This window comes from Manihot esculenta, chromosome 2 (assembly GCF_001659605.2).
Source record: "Manihot esculenta cultivar AM560-2 chromosome 2, M.esculenta_v8, whole genome shotgun sequence".
NCBI classification, from domain to species: Eukaryota; Viridiplantae; Streptophyta; class Magnoliopsida; order Malpighiales; family Euphorbiaceae; genus Manihot; species Manihot esculenta.
The window spans coordinates 1,877,180-1,900,359 of record NC_035162.2 but is presented as its reverse complement, the minus strand read 5'-3'; the positions used below and the strand labels follow the sequence as shown (position 1 = coordinate 1,900,359).

General features: G+C 32.5%; 4 protein-coding genes across 9 annotated transcripts; 3 read left to right on the top strand and 1 right to left on the bottom strand.

Annotated features, from left to right (window-relative positions):
- Window positions 1–474: 474 nt before the first annotated feature.
- On the top strand, window positions 475–3,281 carry LOC110609862 (probable E3 ubiquitin-protein ligase RHB1A). The gene is made up of 5 exons (XM_021749687.2): window positions 475–665; window positions 976–1,170; window positions 1,704–2,130; window positions 2,286–2,395; window positions 2,493–3,281. Exons 2-5 carry the CDS (start codon window positions 1,105–1,107, stop codon window positions 2,520–2,522), a joined length of 633 nt encoding a protein of 210 aa, XP_021605379.1. The 5' UTR covers window positions 475–665; window positions 976–1,104; the 3' UTR covers window positions 2,523–3,281.
- Window positions 3,282–5,593: 2,312 nt separating this feature from the next.
- LOC110609205 (ubiquitin-conjugating enzyme E2 4) lies at window positions 5,594–8,899 on the top strand. The gene is made up of 6 exons (XM_043953898.1): window positions 5,594–5,754; window positions 5,853–5,932; window positions 6,405–6,519; window positions 6,644–6,696; window positions 6,859–6,987; window positions 8,590–8,899. The coding sequence occupies exons 1-6, from the start codon at window positions 5,711–5,713 to the stop codon at window positions 8,718–8,720; spliced, it is 552 nt and encodes a 183-aa protein (XP_043809833.1). The 5' UTR covers window positions 5,594–5,710; the 3' UTR covers window positions 8,721–8,899.
- Window positions 8,900–9,941: 1,042 nt separating this feature from the next.
- On the top strand, window positions 9,942–12,647 carry LOC110609204 (ubiquitin-conjugating enzyme E2 4). Of its 2 annotated transcripts, none has more exons than XM_021748628.2 (6): window positions 9,942–10,174; window positions 10,267–10,346; window positions 10,827–10,941; window positions 11,067–11,167; window positions 11,284–11,412; window positions 12,332–12,647. In XM_021748628.2, exons 1-6 carry the CDS (start codon window positions 10,131–10,133, stop codon window positions 12,460–12,462), a joined length of 600 nt encoding a protein of 199 aa, XP_021604320.2. In that variant the 5' UTR covers window positions 9,942–10,130; the 3' UTR covers window positions 12,463–12,647. The 2 variants fall into 2 exon arrangements, with proteins under 2 accessions (XP_021604320.2, XP_021604321.1); XM_021748629.2 differs by having other exon boundaries at window positions 9,948–10,174; window positions 11,067–11,119.
- Window positions 12,648–13,869: 1,222 nt separating this feature from the next.
- Window positions 13,870–20,036, bottom strand: LOC110610023. 5 transcript variants are annotated; one of them, XR_006349945.1, is made up of 4 exons: window positions 19,284–20,036; window positions 15,917–18,979; window positions 15,188–15,595; window positions 13,870–14,756 (listed from the first exon to the last, which is right to left on the bottom strand). XR_006349945.1 is itself a non-coding variant. In XM_021749886.2 (3 exons), the coding sequence occupies exon 3, from the start codon at window positions 18,918–18,920 to the stop codon at window positions 15,927–15,929; it is 2,994 nt and encodes a 997-aa protein (XP_021605578.1). In that variant the 5' UTR covers window positions 18,921–18,979; window positions 19,284–19,451; window positions 19,594–20,036; the 3' UTR covers window positions 15,742–15,926. The 5 variants fall into 5 exon arrangements, 3 of the variants coding, with proteins under 3 accessions (XP_043809831.1, XP_021605578.1, XP_021605577.1); XR_006349946.1 differs by having other exon boundaries at window positions 15,188–15,323; XM_021749886.2 differs by lacking the exons at window positions 13,870–14,756; window positions 15,188–15,595 and having other exon boundaries at window positions 15,742–18,979; window positions 19,284–19,451; window positions 19,594–20,036.
- Window positions 20,037–23,180: the final 3,144 nt, after the last annotated feature.

Below are 23,180 nucleotides of genomic sequence, written 5' to 3'. Positions count from 1 at the left end.
TATTATTATATTGAATTAAATAATATATTTGCTATAAAATATTTATAATTATTATTGTAAAATAAAATTTATGATAATATAAATTATTTATTTCATAATTAAATTATTTATTTTTAATTTTGATTTTAAAAATTAACTAAAATTACATTTATAGATAAATATTAAGTTAATTTATTTAAAATTTAAATATTTAGATTAAAATATAAAATAATATAAAAATTAAAAATTTAAATTAATTAATTAATTAAAAAATAATTATAATAATATACCTATCATATTAAATAATTAAATAAATTATTAAATTTAAAAATTAATTAAAAGTATATTAAATACAAAAATTAAATCAATTAAATTAAAAAAGTATAAATACGTGGAAAAAGTGAATTCGCCTTAAAAAATAATGTCCTCGATGTAATTGCCGCAAGAGATTTATTTTAAAAAAATCGTCTAAATTAAAATAATAAATTAATTAATTAGACAAGCCCTTTTGCGGTGAAGGGTTTCTCGCACGCAGAGCAACACTCTCGCAAAACTGAGCCTCCGTTCACTTTTCAGGCCCCCGTACACAAAGAGTGCATAAAAGGGGGGAATCAAGCAAACTCCCTTCTCTTTCTTCTGTTCAATTCCAATTCTAATTCCAGTTCCACTTTCACTGCTAACATCAGGTACTATTTCTCACTGTTGCGTTCCCTTCTCTTTACGTATCCACTACAGTTTTTTTTTTATTTTTATATTACTTCTGCTGTTTGATTATTCATTTCTGAGCTCATATGGATTTGATATTCTGTGTAATTTTTGTTTTCCCTGTTATGGGGTTTGCTGGTTTTTAATTTTGATTGATTGCTTATTATTTTATGTAACTTTAATTGTTGGATTTTGTTAGGGTTTTATTGGGGTTTTAATCCGTCGTTTTTCATGTTGCTGGAGTTTGCGGTTTCTTGTGTTTTTAACTTTTTTTTTTTTTGGTTGGCTCAGGTCAGGTATGCCTCTTGGATTGTTTTAGTACAGTTAAACGTTTTGCTTATGGTAGATAGCTGGTAGCAGCATATGTTACGTCAAACGAGTAAAATTTTAGATGGATATTGGAATTAAAATACAAGGATAATGGGAGGTTGCTGCTGTTGTTTCTCCAATGGAGCTGAACTAAATCGTGCACCGCCTTATTATTATGTCAGTACAACCTCTGCCCTTCTTTAGATGCTTTTTTATTCAGTAGCCCACACCAGAAAATTTGTGTTAAATACGTATATTGCACGTCTATTGTTGCAAAGGTAATATTGGTCTTTTTCTTTTTTTCTTCCTTTTTCTGTTTCGCTTGGATCGTGTGTTATTTATTTGTTGGCTGGGGAGCAACTCTGAAGCAATTCAAAATTTCAAATGTTGGGTGCTGTTTGTTTTTGGTATGCTGAGTATCCAGGCGTCTGTTTTATCCTATTCTATCTAAAGACTGGTTAATTTCAGTTCTTCCTGGAAGATTAGGCTTGCTGGTCATTTGTACCCTTACATAAGCACCCTGAAAGACCCGATAATATTTAGTGGCTCCTTATTGTTTTGTGCTTCTTTAAATTTTTGTTGTTAATCTATTGTCTTTCAAAATGCTTAACATGATGGATTCAGTTGCTTGGCTTAACATATCGGAGTAAGTGGGTAGAGAAACTGAATTAATTGCTATATTGATTGTATCTTAACTGTCTTTTTTGCAGTACCCCAGGGCATCAGAAGAGCGTGTCCCACTATCATCTCATCATGGTGCTGCGTCTACCCTCTCCACAGGACTCTTGGTTGACACAAACCTTGACACGTCAGTCCCTGATGCTTATACGCCACCTCCTCCACCTATGCCATTTGATGTGGCTCTAGGACGTTCTCAAACTCCTCAACGAGCACAGGGAGCTTCCTGTGATAAAGATGTTGGAGCAGTGCAGACAACTTCTGATTCTGTTCAAGAAACAACTGGCATGGATTCCAGAGGAACACCAGCCAAATGCGAAGATATTAAGGTGTCAAGTGGTAAAGAACATATTAATTTAGTACTTGATTCAGCGAAGGAGCCAGAAATTGAGCCCCCAAATTCCGTTGAACCTGTTGTTTCAGCAACAGAGGAGGATGTTTGTCCCATCTGTCTGGAAGGTAATGCCATTATTATATTCTTTCATTCCTTGTGAGTTGTGGGCTTCTATGGTAATTAAAATTACTTATGTAGTATTTAATTTTAGTTGTAAACGTAGCTTTGCTTTTGGTTGCTGGTAATGGTATAAAATCTGAACTTTTTTTCCTCCCTGCAGAGTATGATGCAGAGAATCCAAAAATTACCACAAAATGTGAGCACCATTTTCACCTTGCATGCATTCTTGAATGGATGGAAAGAAGTGAAACTTGTGCTGTTTGTGATAAGGTTAGCCTCGTAAAATTAATTCATTGATCAGGTGATCCAATAAAACCTACTGTGAGCATGAATGTTAATGACATAGTTGTGATATCTCATGGTGCAGGAGATGATAATTGACCCTCCTATTGATTAGTAGTTATGCAGAAATTTGAACAATGGTCAACTTTTTGCTGTTTGAATTAATTTTGGGAAGCGAAATTTACAAATGCAGAAGGGTTTTATGTTCTTTTGCATCCCCTGTTCAGTGGTACCACAGATTTGGCTGCAGCTGTTCCTTTCACTTTTGAAGAGTCGGTGCCGCTACTTTGTCTTTGTGCTAGAAGTCATTCATACATGTAAAAAAAATCTTAAATTCAGAGAAGAGAGAGAGAGAGAGAGAGAGAGGAAGAGGGATTTGGGGAAGCAAAAAATAAATAAAAAAAGGACTAGAGTTGGATGACTTCTATAATTCTTGATCTCTGTTGATGTCTGAAGCTCATATCGTATTAGTGTAGCAAGACAAGCGTAAATTTGCATAATGGAAGATGCTAGTACTTGTCCAAGATTTTGTTACTGTCCAAAGAGAGAAGTCAATTGATGGGCTTACCTTTCCTCTCCTTTCCCTACCCTCGTATAGATTTTAGGCAATTTGAAAACTAGCAAGACTGTTGACAGATGCTTTTTTGTTTTCTTCCAAAAAAGCACTTTGAAATCTGTTGTGTAAATTGCATATGGTGGTGGTTGATGTCTGCATTTTATTTGTTTGTGAGATTACTGGATGATGAAGGATTTGATTAGTGTAGGGAAAGTCGAGGGAATATCAAGCTGGTGGTCTTTGTTTTCAAGATGATTCATGTAAATAATACATGTGATTTTTACATGAAGGCTTGGTTTTTGGTTGCTTGTGCATTAATGGTTTGCCCAAACTCATTATTCTGCAATTTGCTTAAATTCCTTTGCTATGATATTGGTGCGACGACTCCGCTTTTCTCTGACTGTAGGCGGAGGCTCATCGGATTTGCCTGGCTAAGGTGATCTAGTCTTATTATTATCATCAAAATATATATACATGTTGCATGTATTAAGTGTATGTATGCTTGACATTTCCAATTCTTCACATCATGTTGATAGTTTTAGGGTAATATCATGTTGATAGTTTTAGCGTAATTTATAATAAAGTCAGATTTAGTAAAACTCATAGTTTAATCCCTATCATTTTAATACTAAATTTAATTTTTAAAATTTTTATTTTATTAATAAAATAGTTATTTTGTTAAAATAAAAATTTAGAGATTAAATTGTTTATTATTCAATAAATAAAGATTAAATTTTAGATTTTACTAAACTTTAAAAACTATAATGTAAATTATCTATAGTTTTATTGATTGACGATGATATTTTGATTCTGTCGTTCGATGTCCATGTAGTAATGTGTTGTTCTGGTTACAGTTTTAGATGAAGATCAATATTACAGTAGGATTCGGTTACTAATCAATTGAAATGAGTGTCAATTTATGAATTTTCTTGCCAAGTTGTCAAGTGATTAACAAAATTTGATAATAAGATGCTATCTCTGACAATACAAATGAGATAATTTCTTGAAGAATTTGGGATTACTAAGATTAGTTCTCTTGTTTCAATGGAAGAAAAGTAATGGAGTCATCAAGCTGATTTCTTTAAAGGCCTCCAAAAATTAAACTATTTTAATCAACAAATAGAAGATAAGATACTTTGTTGTATATGATGTGGAAGAATAATCATCTACATGAATAAATTAAGAAAAACAAATAAAGAAAGAAAGCTTGCCGGGTGGAGTGTATTGGTGATGAGTGCTCTACCAGAAAAAAAAAAATTCATAGTCTTAGTCTTAATTCTCTTATTCTAAAATATATAATTAATATATTAATGATTCTATTATAATCATCATATGGACCTTTCAAATCTTAATTCTATTATTCTACTAAACCAAGCTACCTACAAGACTTCTTTTTTTTTTTTTTAAGTCATTTTTAGTGAATAAAATAACCTTTAATCACATTTTAATCTCTATTTTTTATAAAAAAAGTATTTTAATTTATTTAAACTAATAAAATATATTTTTTAATAGATATATTTTAAACTTTAAAAACACTATTAGCACAACTATTTTTTTTTATTCATAATTTTATTAATACCCTTTTCAAGGAACTATGGTAAATTTTGCAATTGCTTAATATATATGATTATCATTTGATTAAATTGTAAACAAATGAATATACTATAAATTATTGGGGGAGAATGCAAGAAGGGCAAAAAGAAAAGGAAAGGGATAAAAGAATGTAGTAAAGAGTAATATGCTTGCTAAAGTTATGCAGATTCTACATTATCTTTTTGATATTTATGATTTTATACTCTTTTTATTTATTATTAGTCATATAAACACTTGCAATTTTTTTAATTGAGAATTTTAAAATTAAATTACTTCCTTAAATGACTTTAAATATTCACTCTTTTATATTCATTTAATCATTTAATATATTCATAACAAATAATTCTAAAATATTTCTAACACAACTGAATTCTAATTAATAAACTAGGAATTTTATTATACCAACTGTATTAACTTTAAAAATAATTTCAACCTCGTTTGTATTTTAAAAATTTTGTAGATTCACTGTTTTTCAAAAAAGAAAAAATTTGAGAAGAGCTTTTCTTTTTTAGTTTTTAATATAAATAATTTGTTTTTAATTGTTTATGAACGCAAACTTAGCACAACCTTGGAAATTAAATCTATAATATCACCTTAATAATTAAACAAAAATACTATTTAAATTAAAGATTGATGATTAGATATTCAAATCCAAAATTTAAAACAATTAAGATGAGAATCAGCTTATTATATGATTGTTGAAACTTTAAATATCCTTGAAGCATCATTAGTCACATATTAAAAATATAAAGAAAAATTGAAGACTCTAAAATTATTTATAATATATAATTTTTTCATTTATAAATATTCTATATAAATGCTTTAAAAATTAAAAAATAAAAAGATATAGGATCATGTTATTAATATTAAACATTAGAGGATTGTAATTGATAAAATTAAAATGATAAAACTGTGTTTTTTTTTAATGCTTTTTTGAACTTTAGAAATCTAACTCTGTTCACATAGTAAAGAGTAAAGGCGGAAAGTTACCATGGCTAGTGGGGCTCGGAGTAAGAAGACTGCATATAAATACTCGCTAGCTTCACTCATTGTTGTCTGAATTCCTTCTGGGTGTCTCTCTTTTCATTTGGGGAAAGGCTATTTCTCTATTATCATCTCACCTATCTCTCTAGAAAACGAATTCAAAGCCTAAAATGTCTTCTCCAAGCAAACGCCGGGAGATGGATTTGATGAAACTGTAATCTTTTTTTTTTTCAAATGATTCTTTTTGGGATTCCTCTTTTTATTTTTTTGTTTTTAATTTTTTTTTTCTGGGTTTTGATTTGAATGAACTAGGATGATGAGTGATCACAAGGTGGAGGTGATCAATGATGGCACGCAAGAGTTTTATGTGGAATTCAATGGACCAAAAGACAGTACAATCTTCTATACCCATTTTTTCTTTTGCAGTTTCGTATTATATAATTTGGTTCTTTTTGTGTTTCATTGAACTTTCCTCGATGTTCTCCTCTTTGTGGATTCTTTTCATTTTTTGAGTTGATTGTTTGCATAACTGTGTTGACCTTGTGCAGATGCTTTGAGCTGTAGATTTGTACTTGCAGTTGTATCAAATGAAAATTTCTACCTTTTTCCCCCTTTTCTTCTTGACTGTCTTTTTGATTTTGTAATCAATAGTTTTGATCACCTACACATGCCCAGACTCTGTTAGCGTAGAGTGGAGTGTGATTGTGATGGATCGTGTTATTGGTGTTATTGGTTCATATGAGCTGCAACTTTGTTGTTAACTAGTTTTCCTTAGTGATGATAAAGTATATTGGTAGATTAGTTGTAGGAGTTTTACAAAGAGGTTATTCTCTTTTATTTGTTGTTTTCTTTGGAACGTGACAGGTCCTTATCAAGGAGGGGTGTGGAGGATAAGAGTAGAACTGCCAGATGCATATCCTTATAAATCTCCATCAATTGGCTTTGTCAACAAGATCTATCACCCAAACGTTGATGAAATGTGAGCTAATGCATATCAAAATTCAATTGCTTTGCCTTGTTTTTAATGTTATTGTGCTTTGTATTTGGTGTATTTTTAAGAACACAAGTTCTAACACTAATAGTTGGCTGCATTTGCATTTCAGTTCAGGTTCAGTTTGTTTAGATGTTATCAACCAAACTTGGAGCCCCATGTTTGGTAAAACTACTGCATCATTGTTTTTTCTGCAGACAGTTTATATACTTTATGTAGAGCTTCTCATTTTGTTTCTTTCATCCTTAGAATTTTTTTTTTTCATCATTTTTAGTTGTGAAATTATAGTCTGAAGTTATTGATTTCCCCCTTTTCCTAAATTTGTAGATCTGGTAAACGTATTTGAAGTTTTCCTTCCTCAGCTTCTTTTGTATCCTAATCCATCTGATCCATTGAATGGAGAAGCTGCTGCTCTCATGATGCGTGATCGCGCCGCATATGAACAAAGAGTGAAAGGTAGCTACTTTAAACACAGATTATGAACTCACATTATGACAAAGTTTGACTGTCTAAAAAAAGGGAAAGAAAACTGAAAATACTTTCAGTTTTAACTGCATTTTCTTCTTTTTGGTGCTGTTGACTCCACAATGTTTGACGGGGGGAATCAATGGGGTTCATGAATCTAAGAGGCTGGACTTAGAAATTCTGTGGTGTGCCTAGGACAGCAGTAATCATGCTCCATTCATGCTTCTAGGACCTCTTTTGAGGTTTGAGTGCTTTACCTAGCAAAGAAACTTGCACTTTCAACTTTAACCTAGTGAGTGGTAAAAAGAAATTCCAGTCCAAGCTAGTGTTTTTGCATCCAACTTGGTATCTATAGTTTATCAATCCAATGCCTGTGAGAAGTGCAACTTACTAACTGGTTTCCACTTTCTAGAGCTATTTGGTTGTTGCCATCATCTCTTGCATCTGCCTCTTTGAAGTTGCTTGTGAATCTAACAAGGTATCCAGGCATGCCTAGCACACCATGAATTGTTTTATTTGCCCCTTTTTCCATTGGATCATATGGAAGCCAACCTATTAAGTAGAAAATTAAGACACTTAGAGACATCAAACTGTGCCTTGAGCCTTCATGAGTCACAATTTGATGCTTTGAAAGTAAATCAATCTTGACTTGATTTTCTAGAACCTTGAAGGTGTGCTGAAACTATTACTTCTTAAATCAAATGAAATTTTTTCCAGTTTGTCTGCTATATATGTTAATTCAAAAGGTTAACTAAATATAAAGTTATGCTAATAGAAGAAGATTGGATGCATTGTTGAATTTCAAAAAAATTGCAGCTTCAAACACAATATTTATTCCTACCAGGACTTTGTTTGGGAAAAGCAGTAATATATTTATGTAGTAGGTGATGTGAAATTATCATCTATTGCCTTTTGAATTGATTCTAAAGGTTCAATCTAGTTTCAGTATGTTCAATGATTGAGGTATTAGATGATAATAATTTAGGGGAAGACAGTATAAATTTTGCAGACATGGGAATCACTCCATAGAAAATAACTGGGGGCCAGAAGCGATATGGCCCAAATGGCTCGATGAGTCCTTTGATTCCTTGTTGACTGCTGATTCACTCTTGGTTGAACAATCTTTTTATAATCCCAGATAGAAGAAACTATAAATTAAGCAGTTAATATGATGTTGAAGAATTTTTTATTAAATGGGATTTGTTTTAAAATTTGAGTTGCACTCTATGAACTGAAAGACAATCATGAAGTCATTAAATGTTTTGTACAATGAATGGCAGCCATTCCATTGAAGGTTCAATAAAACTTGAAAAAAGGTTTGCAATGTACGGAACTCTTTGTTCCTCTATAATGTCTATGCTATAGAAGATGATTGTTAATTTAATTTCTAAGATAATGGACTTAAGCCTGTTGTTTCATTGTTGTCAAGTGTTGTTCATGAAAGTTAGTCTAAACCATCACTAAGAGGCAATGCCACAACTTTTTCTTGTTGTAGTGCTTGCACAGGGCTTTTACTTCATTTTCTTTAAATCATTTGTTGCTTGTGATTGCTTGGAGTCATTTAACAGTTACTTCCAACTGTTTAATTTCCAGAATACTCTGAGAAATATGCAAAACCAGAGGATGCTGGGGCCAAACAGGAAGAAAAATCAAGTGATGAGGAGCTGAGTGATGATGAATATGGCTCCGAGGATGAGCAAGTTGCTGGCAAAGCTGATCCTTAGTTGCTTGTATGCTTGCAATCCAGTTGTCTGTACATGATATTTGATATTCAGATCGTGGAAAATGAGACCCTTAAAAAACTGAAGGCTTTTGGAAAAATTCCTGGCCCTTCTGTCTTTTATTTTCCATGGATGTTCTGTAAATTATTCAACTCATGATGAATGCCTTCAATATTCATTTACTGTTGGGACTAAGTTTATTTGCATGCATGCATTAGATTTTTACAAGAGATGGCAAAGGAATGGGTATTTTTAGTACTCGATTGGATCGAAATTCTAATAGAACGGATTTGAATAGTTATAATTGGGTTTACGACAGTTTGAATTTAAAAAATAATATCAGCTGTCGGTTTGAGTGGATATAAAAAATAATATCGTTGCGGGTTCGGATTTTTTATATATAATTATATATAAATAATTAAGTTAATATAAAAAATATATTTTATAATAATATTTATAATATTTTTTTTATATATTTTTATTTAAAAATTTAAATTTAAATAGTCTTTAAAAATATTAGATTTTTTAATGAAAATTATTAATAAAAAATATTTTTATATAAATTATTAATTAAAATATATAAGATTAAACGGTTTTAAATTTTATTCGAATAATAATAATAATTGGATTTGAAATGAATTTTATTCTAATAATAATAATCTGAGTTTGAAACGAGTTAAAGTAGTTTAAATTAATTTTAAATTAATTTTTAATCATATTAATTTAATTGAATTAGTGACGGGTTTGAATATTAATGAGTTTAGATATTACTAATTAATTTAATTGAATTAGTGATGGGTTTGGATATTAATGGGTTTAGATATTACTAATAATTATTAACGATTTTAATAATTTGATTTAGAAAAATGTTATAAGAATTAATTTTTTTAGATTATTCATTTGAAATTTAACTATTAATATTTTGACTCAGACTAAATACAGAGTAATTTTTTCAAATTTATTTTAGACGGTAGCTACAAAGAATGGTTGAAAACTCTTAAATTGCTACAAAGAATGGTTGAAAACTCTTAAATTGTTTACCATGTATATTTTTTTCATTTATAAATATTTTACATAAATGATTTAAAACTTAAAAAAGAATAAAAAAAATGATAGGATGGTGATATTAATATTAAACATTAGGAACGTAATTAATAAAATTAAAATGATAAAACCATGTTTTTTTTTATGCTTTTTGAACTTGAGAAAATCTGATGCTTGCTCTGTTCATAGTAAAGAGTAAGGTGGGAAGTTACCAGTGTGTGGGCTCGAGTATGGAGACTGCATATAAATACTCGCTAGTTTCCCTCATTCTTGTCTGAACTCTTTCTGGGTCTCTATTTTCTTTTGGGGAAAAGCTATTTCTCTATTATCATCTCACTATCTCGCTGGAAAAAGAATTCAAAGCCGAAAATGTCTTCTCCAAGCAAACGCCGGGAGATGGATTTGATGAAACTGTAATTCTATTTAAATCAAATGATTCTTTATCGGATTCCCCTTTTTTCCTTTTTTTTAAAAATTTTTTTGTGTTTTGATTTTAATGAACTAGGATGATGAGTGATTACAAGGTGGAGATGGTCAATGATGGCATGCAAGAGTTTTATGTGGAATTCAACGGACCAAAAGACAGTACAATCTTCTATACTCATTTTTTCTTTTGCAGTTTCATATGATTAAATTTGGTTCCTTTTGTGTTTCATTGAAGTTTAGTTGATGTTCTCTGTGTGGATTCTTTTCATTTTTTAAGTTGATTGTTTGTTTAACTGTGTTGACCTTGTCTAGATGCTTTGAGCTGTAGATTTGTACTGGTCAATTGTATCAAATGAAATTTCTACTTTTTTTCCCCTTATCTTCTTTGCTATTTCTTTCTGATTTTGTAGTCAATAATTATGATCACCTACACATGCCCAGACGTCTACTTGCTGTTAGCGTAGGATGGAGTGTGATTGTGATGAATCGTATTCCTGTTATCTGAGTTATTGGTTCCTATGAGCTGCAACTCTGTTGTTCACTAATTTTCCTCAGTGAGGATAAAATATATTCATAGATTAGTTGTAGGAGTATTACAAAGAGGTTATTCTCTTTATTTGTTGTTTTCTTTGGTACCAGGTCCTTATCAGGGAGGGGTGTGGAGGATAAGAGTAGAACTGCCTGATGCATATCCTTATAAATCTCCATCAATTGGCTTTGTCAACAAGATCTATCACCCAAATGTTGATGAAATGTGAGCTAATGCATATCAAACTTCAATTGCTTTGCCTTGTTTTTTAATGTTATTGTGCTTTTTATTTCGAGTATTTTTAATAATACAAATTTTAACACTAATAGTTGGCTGCTTTTGAGTTTCAGGTCAGGTTCAGTTTGTTTAGATGTTATCAACCAAACTTGGAGCCCCATGTTTGGTAAAATGACTGCATCATTTTTTTCTGCATATAGTTTATGCGCTTCATGTAGATCTTCTAATTTTGTTCCTTTCATCGTTAGATTCTTTTCATCATTTTTAGTTGTGAAATTATAGTCTAAGTTGACAATCAAAATTGATTTCCCTCTTTTCCTAAATTTTTAGATCTGGTAAATGTATTTGAAGTTTTCCTTCCTCAGCTTCTTTTGTATCCTAATCCATCTGATCCATTGAATGGAGAAGCTGCTGCTCTCATGATGCGTGATCGCTCCGCTTATGAACAAAGAGTGAAAGGTAGCTACTCTAAACACAGGTTATGAACTCACATTATGACCAAGTTTAACCGTATGAAAAAAGGGAAAGAAGACTGAAAATACTTACGGTGTTAATTGCATTTTCTTTTTGGTGCTGTTCACTTCACAATGTTTGATGGGGGAAAATCAATGTGGTTCATGAATCTAAGAGGCTGTGTTGTGTGCCTAGTACAGCAGTAATCATGCTGCATTCATGCTTCTAGGACCTCATTTGAGGTTTGAGTGCTTTACCTAGCAAAGAAACTTGCACTTTCAACTTTTAACCTAGTGAGTAGTAAAAAATCCAGTCCCAGCTAGCATTTTTGCGTCCAAGTTGGTATGTATAGTTTAACGATCCAATGCCTGTGAGAAGTGCAACTTATTAACTGGTTTCCACTTTCTAGAGCTATTTGGTTGTTACCATTATCTCTTGCGTCTGCCTCTTTGAAGTTGCTTGTGCATCGATAGGTATCCAGGCATGCCTAGCGCGCCATGAATTGTTTCATTTTCCCCTTCTTCATTGTATCATATGGAACCCAACCTATTAAGTAGAATTAAAAGACAATTATGGAGTCATTAAATGTTCTGTACAATGAATGACATCCAATTTCCATCAGAACTTCGATAAAACTTAGAAAAAAGGTTTGCAATATACCAAAATCCTTTGTTTCTCTATAATCTGCGTATGTTGTAGAAGATGATTGTTTATTTAATTTCTAAGATAACAGACTTAGGCCTGTTGTTTCTGTGGTCGAGTGCTGTTCATGAAAGCTAGTCTAAATCATCACTAAGCGGCAATGCCATAGCATTTTCTTGTCAGAGTGCTTGCACTGGGCTGTTACTTCATTTTCTTTAAATCATTTGTTCCTTGATATTGCTTGGAGTCATTTAGCTGTCGCTTCAAACTGTTTAATTTCCAGAATACTGTGAGAAATATGCAAAACCAGAGGATGTTGGGGCCAAACAGGAAGAAAAATCAAGTGATGAGGAGCTGAGTGATGATGAATATGGCTCCGAGGATGAGCAAGTTGCTGGCAAAGCTGATCCTTAATTGCTTGTATGCTTGCAATCCAGTTGTCTGTACATGATATTCAGATTGTGGAAAATGAGACCCTGAAAAAACTGAAGGCTCTTGGAAAAATTCCTGGCCCTTCTTTCTTTTATTTTCCAGGGATGTTCTGTAAATTATTCAACTCAGGATGAACGCCTTCAATATTCATTTACCGTTGGGACTAAGTTTGTTTGCATGCATACATTAGATTTTTACATGTGACCTTGCTGGTTCACTATAGTGGTGTGATTTATGTGTTCTATTGGTTCACTGTCTAATTTGCGCCACTTTGGCGCAGAACTGAGCCGTTGATGAGCTACTCTGATCTCCTTGCTTCTAAGCTGTTGGAGTTTTAACTTTCTGAGGATGACATTGGAGCAACTCTTTGAGCTTCTTGAGGTTGGAACTTTATGTGAAAGTTTTTAAAAAATCCACTTGAAAGCTTGATCTGCGGTGGTATCAGATGTAGGTTGGCATTTCAGTTGAAGTAATTATACACTGGTAGGAAAATCCATGTGATATGAATACATGGGAAAGAATGAATTCGAAAATTTAATAATTATCTAATTAATGGGTTCTATTAAAAACTAATAAACAGTTTTTTTTTTAAATAAAAAATGACTGGAATACCATCTGTTGATTTGTGATTCCATATGAAATATTGCCTCAATATATAGTTTTTCCTTTGAAGTGCACAAATATAAACTATTGTGTTTTGGAAAATAAGTATGAGCTAATTAGATTTGGATGATACAAATATTTTATGATGAATATTAATAGGGACAATAACTAAATTTAATAGGTTTAATTACAAAAAGCCCCTTGAAGTTATGGGTAAAATTTTTTGCAATATTTGGTTCTTATTGTTTTAAAATTTAGAATTCTCAAGATCTTTTTATTTAAATTATATGATTGCTATCTAAATGGTAACTAAGACATCGTAAACTTATGAATAATCACATAAAGGATTCATTTCAATATTTATATCCTTTAAAGATGAACTTCAAGATGTGCCTTGGTTATGAATCCATGGAGATTGATGAGTTTGCCTTGGTCCAGACATGGACTTTTAGCTACAATAAACTCTGTTTTTGTCAAGACAGTAAAAACAAGATTCCCATAATTCCCCTTTTTTGGAGTTTTCATGACATACGATAAGTTAAATGTACACAACTGTAAAGTTCAAACACAGATTTTGTCGCTTCTCACCGACAAACCACCAGAGTTTTACTGTAGAGAGTAGCAGTCTGTTCAGAAATCTAGTTGATTAACCAAAAAAAAAAAAAGTAACAGTAGCAATCATTATTTCCAGCAACTCATCACTGCCACATTCCCCAAGAGGAAAATGATGAAACTATACTGAAATCTTTCCTTTCTTGAATGGAAATATAAAAGCTCAACTGTAAAGCGACAGTTCACTTTCTGTTTATTGACAATTTTGCTGCACTACACTTGCACGAAAAACAATCTTCCTTTTTCACATAAAAAGGAAAGAAACTTATTGTTATTGATCCAATCAAAATGAAATGAAATGAAATGGGACTGCATAATTTTGTTTTTCAGTTTTATACCATTCACCACTACTTTAAGCAACAAAGAATTAAGAAAGAAGTTTTGATCTTTCCATTGTCATCGAATGATTGATAATATACCAGCTGATTAGCCAATGTCTACAGAAACCCAAATATTGAATCCATTGGTTTTTTTAGCCACATATAAATGGTGAAGACTGGAGACTTTAACGTGAGTAGAGGCAATAGCATTGCTTTGTCTGGTTCTTGGGAAAGGCCTAGATGTTGAATCCACCATGCTTGTAAGAAAGACCAGAGCACTGAAGCCATGAACCCCCAAAAGCAACATGTATGATAAACATTCGGCTGTCGAATAAGAAGAAAGCTCTCCTCAGATTTAGGCAGTTGAAATGCTATCACCCAGATGGGGTTCTGAGATAGAAGACTTAGAATAAGCATCACATAAGATTGAAAAATATACTCCACAACTTACAAAAGATTATCACTCATAACTTGATAATAAATCAAGCAATTTAATAATTCTGCAAAAATCCTTCCCCTCAACAAAGATGATATATTGTCCAAATGGATTTAAACTTGTCAAATCAACCACGGGTACAGTAAATAAATAAATTGAGAATATATATGCAATCAATCATCAGAGGACTATTGAATTGTTTTCTGTGTATGCTACCTATTTCAGGCCAGCAGGAGTTGTCTTGTCACAACAGTATAGCTTCCCTTGTTTGTGGAAAGTTGCAGCAACCGAATTCAATATGTGATCTGTATGGGAAATAGAAATATTCCTTAACCACTAATTTCAACAAAGATAAGAGTCTAACGACATGGAATTATCTTTCTATTGTCTTTTCATAGTAAGTTTTAATGAAATAGTTTACAGCATTACATGCCAAATAGATGTGAGGACTTGCCCTGTATGATTGAAGTTAATTGAAAAGCAAAATTTGCACAGCAAAGGACTAACAGTTGAATGGCATACAATCTGACAGCACATTACAGCCAAAATGCATTTCTTTTCCCTTTTTTTTTTCCGGTAGTATGGGGGGTGGGGCGTAGGGATAAGTAGCAAAAGTAGCAAAAGTGGAATGTGTGACAACTTCTGAACAAAAATCAGCTGAAGTAGATTCAGACAACTTCACCCCAAAATAAACATATAAATAAAAAGATGGAGCATAAAGGTTTGTGAATTGCACCTGGCTAGAAATCTTTTCACGTACCTCTTACTCTGCACCTGCATGCTTGTAGCATAAGCATATGTCTCCGCAGAAGCTGTATAGAGCCTGGTTCACTGACAAATGCAGCCAATGAATTCATTCGGGATGGAAAAACCTGGAAGGATAAACTCATCACTGTAGCAGCAATATATTTCAAGACTGGAGGTAGAGAAGAGAATCATTAACCATTAACAGAGATAGTGCCAGAAGGAGACTTTGTTTATCTTCACCACAGCCACTGAAATAGGGATGAATATCTTTCACTATTCCCAGTGTAGCAGATGGTACACCAAGTAAACTCTCTACCATGTACGGTTAACCTCTTCCCAAAATAGCCTGTTATGGAATGTAAAGCAGTTCTTGTCCTGGAATCTCCTTTTCTTAATGCTGATGTCGTGACATTATGAACCAAGTTGTCCAAATATTAAATGGTAAGTTTTAAGTTGGCCATTTTCCCCTCAAGTCTTATTGTATAATAGAAATGCAATGAAGAAACAAGCAACTCAAAACATCGTCAGAAATACACACAAGCATTCATAGAATGTACGCATATAAACATATCGCGTACATGAATGTTATATCAAAGAGGAAATTTTTGAGGAATGAATGGGCATCATTTTCAGATTTAATGTAAAAAAAAATTACTCTAGAATGTTTACATTATTTGAGAATTTTGTATAATTCTAATGTTAAGTTTAATTTGCTTACAAGAGATAGTTTATGGTGAAGTGTAAATTTGAACATTCGCAAGATGCCTGGTGAGTCTGCTTAGAGTCTCGCGAGCAGATACAGTGTCTGGATGATCATCACCACAAACTGAAGTCCTAATAAAAATAGCTTTCCTTATTAAATCATCACCCACACTAAACTGCCCCCCTCTCAGCATGAGCTTTGCCCTAGTTTCCAGTACAGTGGCTCTTAATAGTGCTAGCTCCTGCCAAAGGTACGGATACAACTGAGCATTAGTCTGGATAGGCCTCCAACAAAGTGATTTGTCCAACCACTTCTCAACTGGGGTAACAAATGCTTGGTCTTCTGCTTCCAAAGCATCAGTGCATAGTCGAAGGAGCTCCAGAGCAGCATTGCACCGAGAGAATGTAATGAATGTCCAGATTGCAAGAGGCAAAACCACTTCTCTGACAAGGTACAACAACTCCGACACCTTCAATTCAGTGGCTTTTGGTTCATTGCCAAAACCAAATAACAAGAAACATGCTGCCCACATATGTTCTGAATGGTGGAATATGGACCCACGACTGATGACAGCTTGAACCATAGCCTGTGCACCTGTAGCAGCTCCTCTCTTACACACATAGAGCTTAACAAGCTCATTGACATAGAGATAGCCCTGCTTGGTGCTACTTCTTGCAATATTAAATCTCAATAACATGGAGGATGCTTCTGCTTCTGACCTTTTGATGTATGATGAAGTGAGACCACAAAAGGAATGCAATAATTTTCTCCATAACCGTGCCCCCCTATGCTTCTGGGGTATCTTTTTTGCAGCTAGGGCTAATAGAGAAATAGGAATAGCAGCTGGTGCGAACCAACCACTAGCTTGGACCATCCTGTTTGCCAAACTCCTCGGCCCATCTGCATGATCAAATATTGAGAAACATAGCTCAAACAACTGCAATATGAAAATATTGCTCCTCAATGCTTGAGCGTCCCTGCCACTCCATGACATCTCCCTCGACGGCATTCTATTTATGGTGTCCAATAGCCTGCTAGGATTTATAGGAAGCTCAGATAAAATTGCTCCTACTATTGCAAGGCCCAAAGTTGATCTTCCTACTTTCTCCTCAATAACCCTAAGGGCATCAATTTCTGCAATTGAATAGTCTTTCCCACTTCCCTGCATTAAACACATTGCCTCAACCCCTGATAAGTAAGAGAGTTTCAAGGGTTCCAAGTTCATCACACGAGGGAGCCGTGTGGATATTATGATGTGGGTCTCTCCACCAAAGCGGGGAAGAAGATCCATTATAAGTTTGTGATCCCACCAATCCTTTTCACTCTCCAAATTATCAATCACCACCAAAAATGGTATATTTCTCATGAGCTCTTTCCGAACTCTACAAATAGCTTCCTCTTCTTGCTCCTCAAAGCTTTTTATCCTTCCTTTCTCTGAGAAATTCTCAACCCCGACATCAACTTCTAAAAATGAACACAGGTTCAGATAATTATGCCTAATATACTTGCTTTCTCCTCCAATCCATAAAACCATTTTATACCTCTGTTGATATCTATAAGCAAATTCCAGAAGCAGTTCTGTTTTGCCAATTCCTGGCTCTCCTGACACACAAGCAATCCCTTTCCCATACACGATTTTTGTTGATCTTTTTCTCCTTGCATAACGCCCACCACCTTTTGGTCTCACTTGGCGTTGCCTATGAGAAAATTCTGTGCTTTGCATCTCAATCTCCTTTTCAGATTCCTTCCATACAACTGGTTCCTTGCCTTTCTTAGCTCCATTCCCCAATTTTTGCTCCCTTCGTTTTTCCTCGATTAAACCGCTCTTGCTCCATCCAGCCATTAAATTTTTTCTCCTAGGTCTTGCCTTTAGCTCAAAATAGTCTCTTTCTGAATCTCCACTAACATCACCAAAAAGTATGAACTCCAATTCTGACAATTCTTTCTTCCTTCCAATGAAATTCTCATTTCGAGGGAAAGGGAATTCTTCTTTATCCACCTTCTCTCTCCACTTAGCCAGCCGATCTACAACACTTCTCCTTCCCAATTTCATTGCCAAGAGTGTGACAGCCCTCAGAATGCAATCTCTCCAGTTACCTTCGTGAGCTTCCAATTTGCACTCATCAACTTGAGAAAGACCATTAATTGCTTCTTTCCACTCCTTCTCAAGTCCACCATATAAAAGCCATAGCTCACCTCCATGTTTTTCCCACAACTCTCCTCTCTTCTCAACTATGTCCCTTACTAGGCAATCATCTGGAGTCAAATCAAAGAATATTGGCACCAAATTCTTCTTGCTTGCGAAAAACCTCAGTTCCTCAATAGTATATGGGTTCCTAAAAGACTTCTTTGTCAAGACAATAATGCCAAAAGAAGAAACATCCATTGCCCTCTCAATGATTTCATGTTTCCGCGAGTTCCTACATCGAGCTCTGTCAGAAAGAAAACAACTCATCCCTTGAACCTCCAATTCAGCACGGAGCCAATTAGCAAACCTTAGCAATGAAGGTTTTCGACCATGGACACCTATGAAGATGTCACAGCTCAGTCTGTTACAGGAAAGGGGTATTGACACTGGAGTACCTGATGTTTCATGGCCTCGTCCATGCTTTCTGCGCTTCTCCCTGAACCCAGAATAACCATTGTCATGGGCATAGCTAATGCTATACGGTGAGCTGTTAGAAATGCCAGTTGAGGACAATAATCGATCTAAGTTCTGGAAATCAGTTCCAATTTCAGAAACTGGATCCCTTGACATGTCTGATAAGACATCTCGAACGTTTGCTAGAGATGCTGGTACTAGATTTCCAGAACCAAAGTTAAGGGGATTGCCACTCAAATGAGCACTGTCACATTGAGCATCTGACCTTGCTGATTCTGATATTTGACAAGTTGGTGATCTTGGAGAGAAGAAAGGTGACTGGTTTGCTGAAAAGAATGCTGAAGATGATGATGACATATTCCTTGAAGTTGTTACTGGTAACCCACCAAATCTAGAGCTGTCTTCTCGGAGATCCATACTTACGAAATCTCACCTTTTTCAGAGGGTATCAATTATACTCTATGAGAAAAGCCATCCTGAAATGGGTAATGACTTATTCAGTAAAAAAAAATCCCAAAATGGAACAGACACATTAAAAAGAAAATACACCATAAAAAATGAATGCTTTTATTTAGCATTATCAGTTTCAGTGGCTAATGGAAATGGGAAGAGAACGATTTTCATATGTAAGCAGCAGAAAAAAGAAAAACAAATTGATAATAGCTTGAAGTTTGTGGCATTTAGATCTATTAGACAGTCAGTATGCGAAGAACTTTTAAATTTTCAGATTTGAGTAGAATAAAATAACATTTTAAAGATAATTCAGATCTGAGAACTTACTTTACTTGGCTTCAAATCTCAAGCTTCGTTTCCAAGGTTCAACCTTTTGCCTTAAAACCATCCACCCAGTTCTAAAAATTTGAATGGTGAATGAAAAATAATTAAAATTTCGAGGAACCCAGATAATCTCGAGTGTTGTTTATTATCAGTGCAATGAACTGAGCCAGCCTGCAAAAAGAGTTGACACTAACTTGACATACAAATTACCACAAGCAAATAAAAAAAGACATGACGATTCAATCACATAGATAGAGGAAGTGTTGACAATGAGATATAGAGAACTGTAAAGATTAAAGAATTAGGAAGAAACCAGTCCGTGCTTTCTCACTCAAAGTAACTGTGTTCTACGACCTTTTAGAGATAGATTTGAAAGTGACCCACTTTCAAAAAATGAAAGATAGACCAAAGTTTTGTTCCTCCATGGATTTTGGTTAAAACCGAAATCACAATTTTTGCTTACCTTTCCGGTGAAAAGGAGTAATAAGAGTATTCAATATTCACCCAGCATTCACGACCCTTAAAAACTGTTTCTGAGAAAAAAAAAATTGCTCTCCCTTCTTTGACTAACTAAGAAGATTCCTTTTTCCTTCTCTAAAAAAGATTTCTCTCTCTCTCCAAGTGCTTTATTTTATCTGCGTACGAGAAATTCTCATGAGGAAAATGATGCGCAAGGAAGAGAAGCACCGCTGAACAAGGGGGAAATGGGACCCAATGGGACGGATCTGATGATATATGGGTTTTGTAGGCTCCACAAATAAATGATACAAAGAACAGACACTTCCCCTCTTTATATAGCAGTGAAATTTTTCTGGCAATCCACTGTCGTTTCACATTGCCCTGTTTTTCCACAGGGCCTGCGGTTGATGTTTAAGGTTTGCCAAAAAAAGCTTACGCCTTTTTATGAGCCTTTTTCTCTCTTGCTAATAAGATTAATGTCTCCCTTTTTCACCAAAAGTATTAGCCCTATAACAAATAAAAATTCTCTCTTTTTTTCTTCAAAATGGTAATTCAATTAATTTCTTCTTGACATTTGCCTTCAAATTAAATCTTTTTTATTGCATTACAGGATGAATGATAATAGAAAGTTGACAAGTGGAAAATAATTGCAATTTTTTTAAAAAAAAGGATCAAACTTGGTTAGTATTATAGATAAAAAAGACAGTGCAAGCACATAGTTGAGGGAACCAGCTTAAAAGTCATAGGTTAGAGTGTGCCAATGATGAAGAACAGAGTTTTGTACATTATTTGGTAAATAATTTACAGCCACTTCCTATATAAAATCCACTATTCAGGCAAAGGCACATGCTTCTCATGATCTCTAAATTGTGTTTTGGTTCTCATCAACATCAATATTAAAATTTTAAAAAATAACTATATAAACCCTTAAATTTAATAAAACTCACTAATTAATTTATTAATTTAAAAAATTTATTAAAATATATTTAATATGTTAAAAAATTTATTAATCAGTCCATTAAATATTATGATCTATTAGTCCATCCATTAAATATTATACTATTTAATTTTTATAATATAAATAAAATTTATTAGTTAATTTTTTAATTTTATAAAAATTAAATTAATTAATTTTATATTTTATATTTTTTATTAAAATTAACGAATAAATTAATTAATAAAATTTTTAATATTTCAAAAATATTTTAATATATTTTTTAAAATTAAAAAATCTCACTAAATCTAACAAATTAAATAGTAATTATGCTTTAAAACAATACATCGTGCTTGTTTAATACTCGACATTTTACACTCATATATTTAGTCTAAGATAAGTCAAGCTAAACTCTCGCCGATTTTTTTTTTTTTTACTTTTTGCTATAAATTATGCTTAAACTTTGTCTGTTTTGGTAATTAACACATCCACATGTGAAAACAAATCCTATTCACACTTGGTTTTTTTTTTTTTTTTTTTTTGTAAAAAGTGTTTAAAAATCATTAACTTCTAAATTTTGTCTTTTATGGTCAGAATTTTACAGCCTGCCCCCTGATTATGCAGGAAAAAAAATCCTCGTATTAATTGTCAATCTCGTATAAATGGAAGAGTTTTTAATTTTTTGTAACTTAAGCCATCATTAATTGTTATTGTAATTTATTTTCAATATTTATTAACTAAAACTTAAGGAAATAATTTTCCCATTTAATTATTTTATATAGTATTTTAATTGATTAATATACTAAACACTATTTTAAAATGGATGGTAAAAAATTCTAAGCTAATTTTGCAATGTGCCAAAAATTATTATTATTATTATTATTGTTGGGTAGTAGTCTTCCAACAATTATTGATTCAACAAGATAACATTTCTGTCGAGCACAGGACTGCTAGGTTGACTTGGAGGGTTATTGGATTTGGCTGTTTCGACATCAGTCCAAATTACTCTTTTGATACTTGGGAGCACATGGATGCATGTGAGCAGCACGGCCACGGTTCGATTTTTATTTGAATTTCAAATCCATAGTTTTAACTCTAATTTAAAAGACGGGTTTGATTTTTATTTATAAAATGTTATATTTAAATATATATATATTTTTCTGGAAGTATATTATTTTAAACCATAATTTCGATTTGATACAAAACTGGCCTACATGTGAGGTTCACATAAATGGATGGCTGTGATTTATTCTTTTAAATTCAATCAATGGCCTATTTTGCAACAATTATACCCCCAAGAGAAAGAGGTGGAGAGAGGGTTATAGAGTTAATGGAGTTTTAGAAGTTCTTTTAGTTGAAAAAATTAAAGGACATTGCCCCACAAGTTAAGGACAATTTGAGAGTGCAGCTATGAAAAGTGTAAACTATCTTTTCTAGTGTTTGGTAGCTGCTCAGTGTTCTCAAGACATCAAATTTTAATAATTTCTTTTTTTATTTTACAAAATTTCATTTCTAAATAATAATTATTTTAACATGCTTATCTCTTACATTATAATCCTCTGCAACTTAGGTGGGCCATGGAGGATGGAAAGTGTCAACATCCTAAGTTCTATTAGTCTATCAAATGCAATTCATACATTGATGGATAGTTGTCCACTTTTGAGCAACATTTAAAAAATTTGCATTGATTATATTATTTTATAAAAATATAAAAAAATTATAATTTAATTCTTAAAAATTATTATTATTAATAAATCAGCTCATACATTCTTAAAAACATATTACAACGTGATTATTTTTCTCTCTACCAATGAAATAATTAATTTATTTATTTTTCTCGTTAAAAGTATTGTAAAAAATCAAATTATTCTCCATCTTCTTCTCTTCTTTTTTCTTCGATTCCTCCTCTTCTTCAATTCTTTTTTAGTTTTTTTTTCTTTCTTCATTAAAAACGAGGAGAAGACAATAATTTTTCTTCTTCGTTATCATCATTTTCTTCTTCTCCTTCTTCTCCTTTCTCTTCTTTTTTTTTTTTCTTTTTCTTCTTCATCATTTTCTTTTTAGGAGGAAAAACTATTTCATTGACCGAAGAAATAATAAGAATATTTTAATAAATATGAAAAAAAATAAAGATATTTTAATAGATTTCTGAAAATATAGGAATTAACTTATTAATAATAGTAATATCCAGAAATTAAATAAGAAATTTTATTTGATATCAAAATTAGATTTAAAATTTTTTTTCTTTCATCCTCATTTATTTTTGACGAAAAGGATAGAATGATTATTTCGTTGACGAAAATAAAAAATAAGTACCTTTTAATAGATTTTTAAAAATATAAAAATTAATTTATTAATAATTACAATACCCAAATACCAAACAGAAAATCTCTCATAATATAATTATTTTATTATTTTGAAAGGGTCATTATTATATTTTCAAAATTATTACAGAACATATTAATAACTTAAACAGAAAAATTTAGTGAAAATAATGTGCATTATAA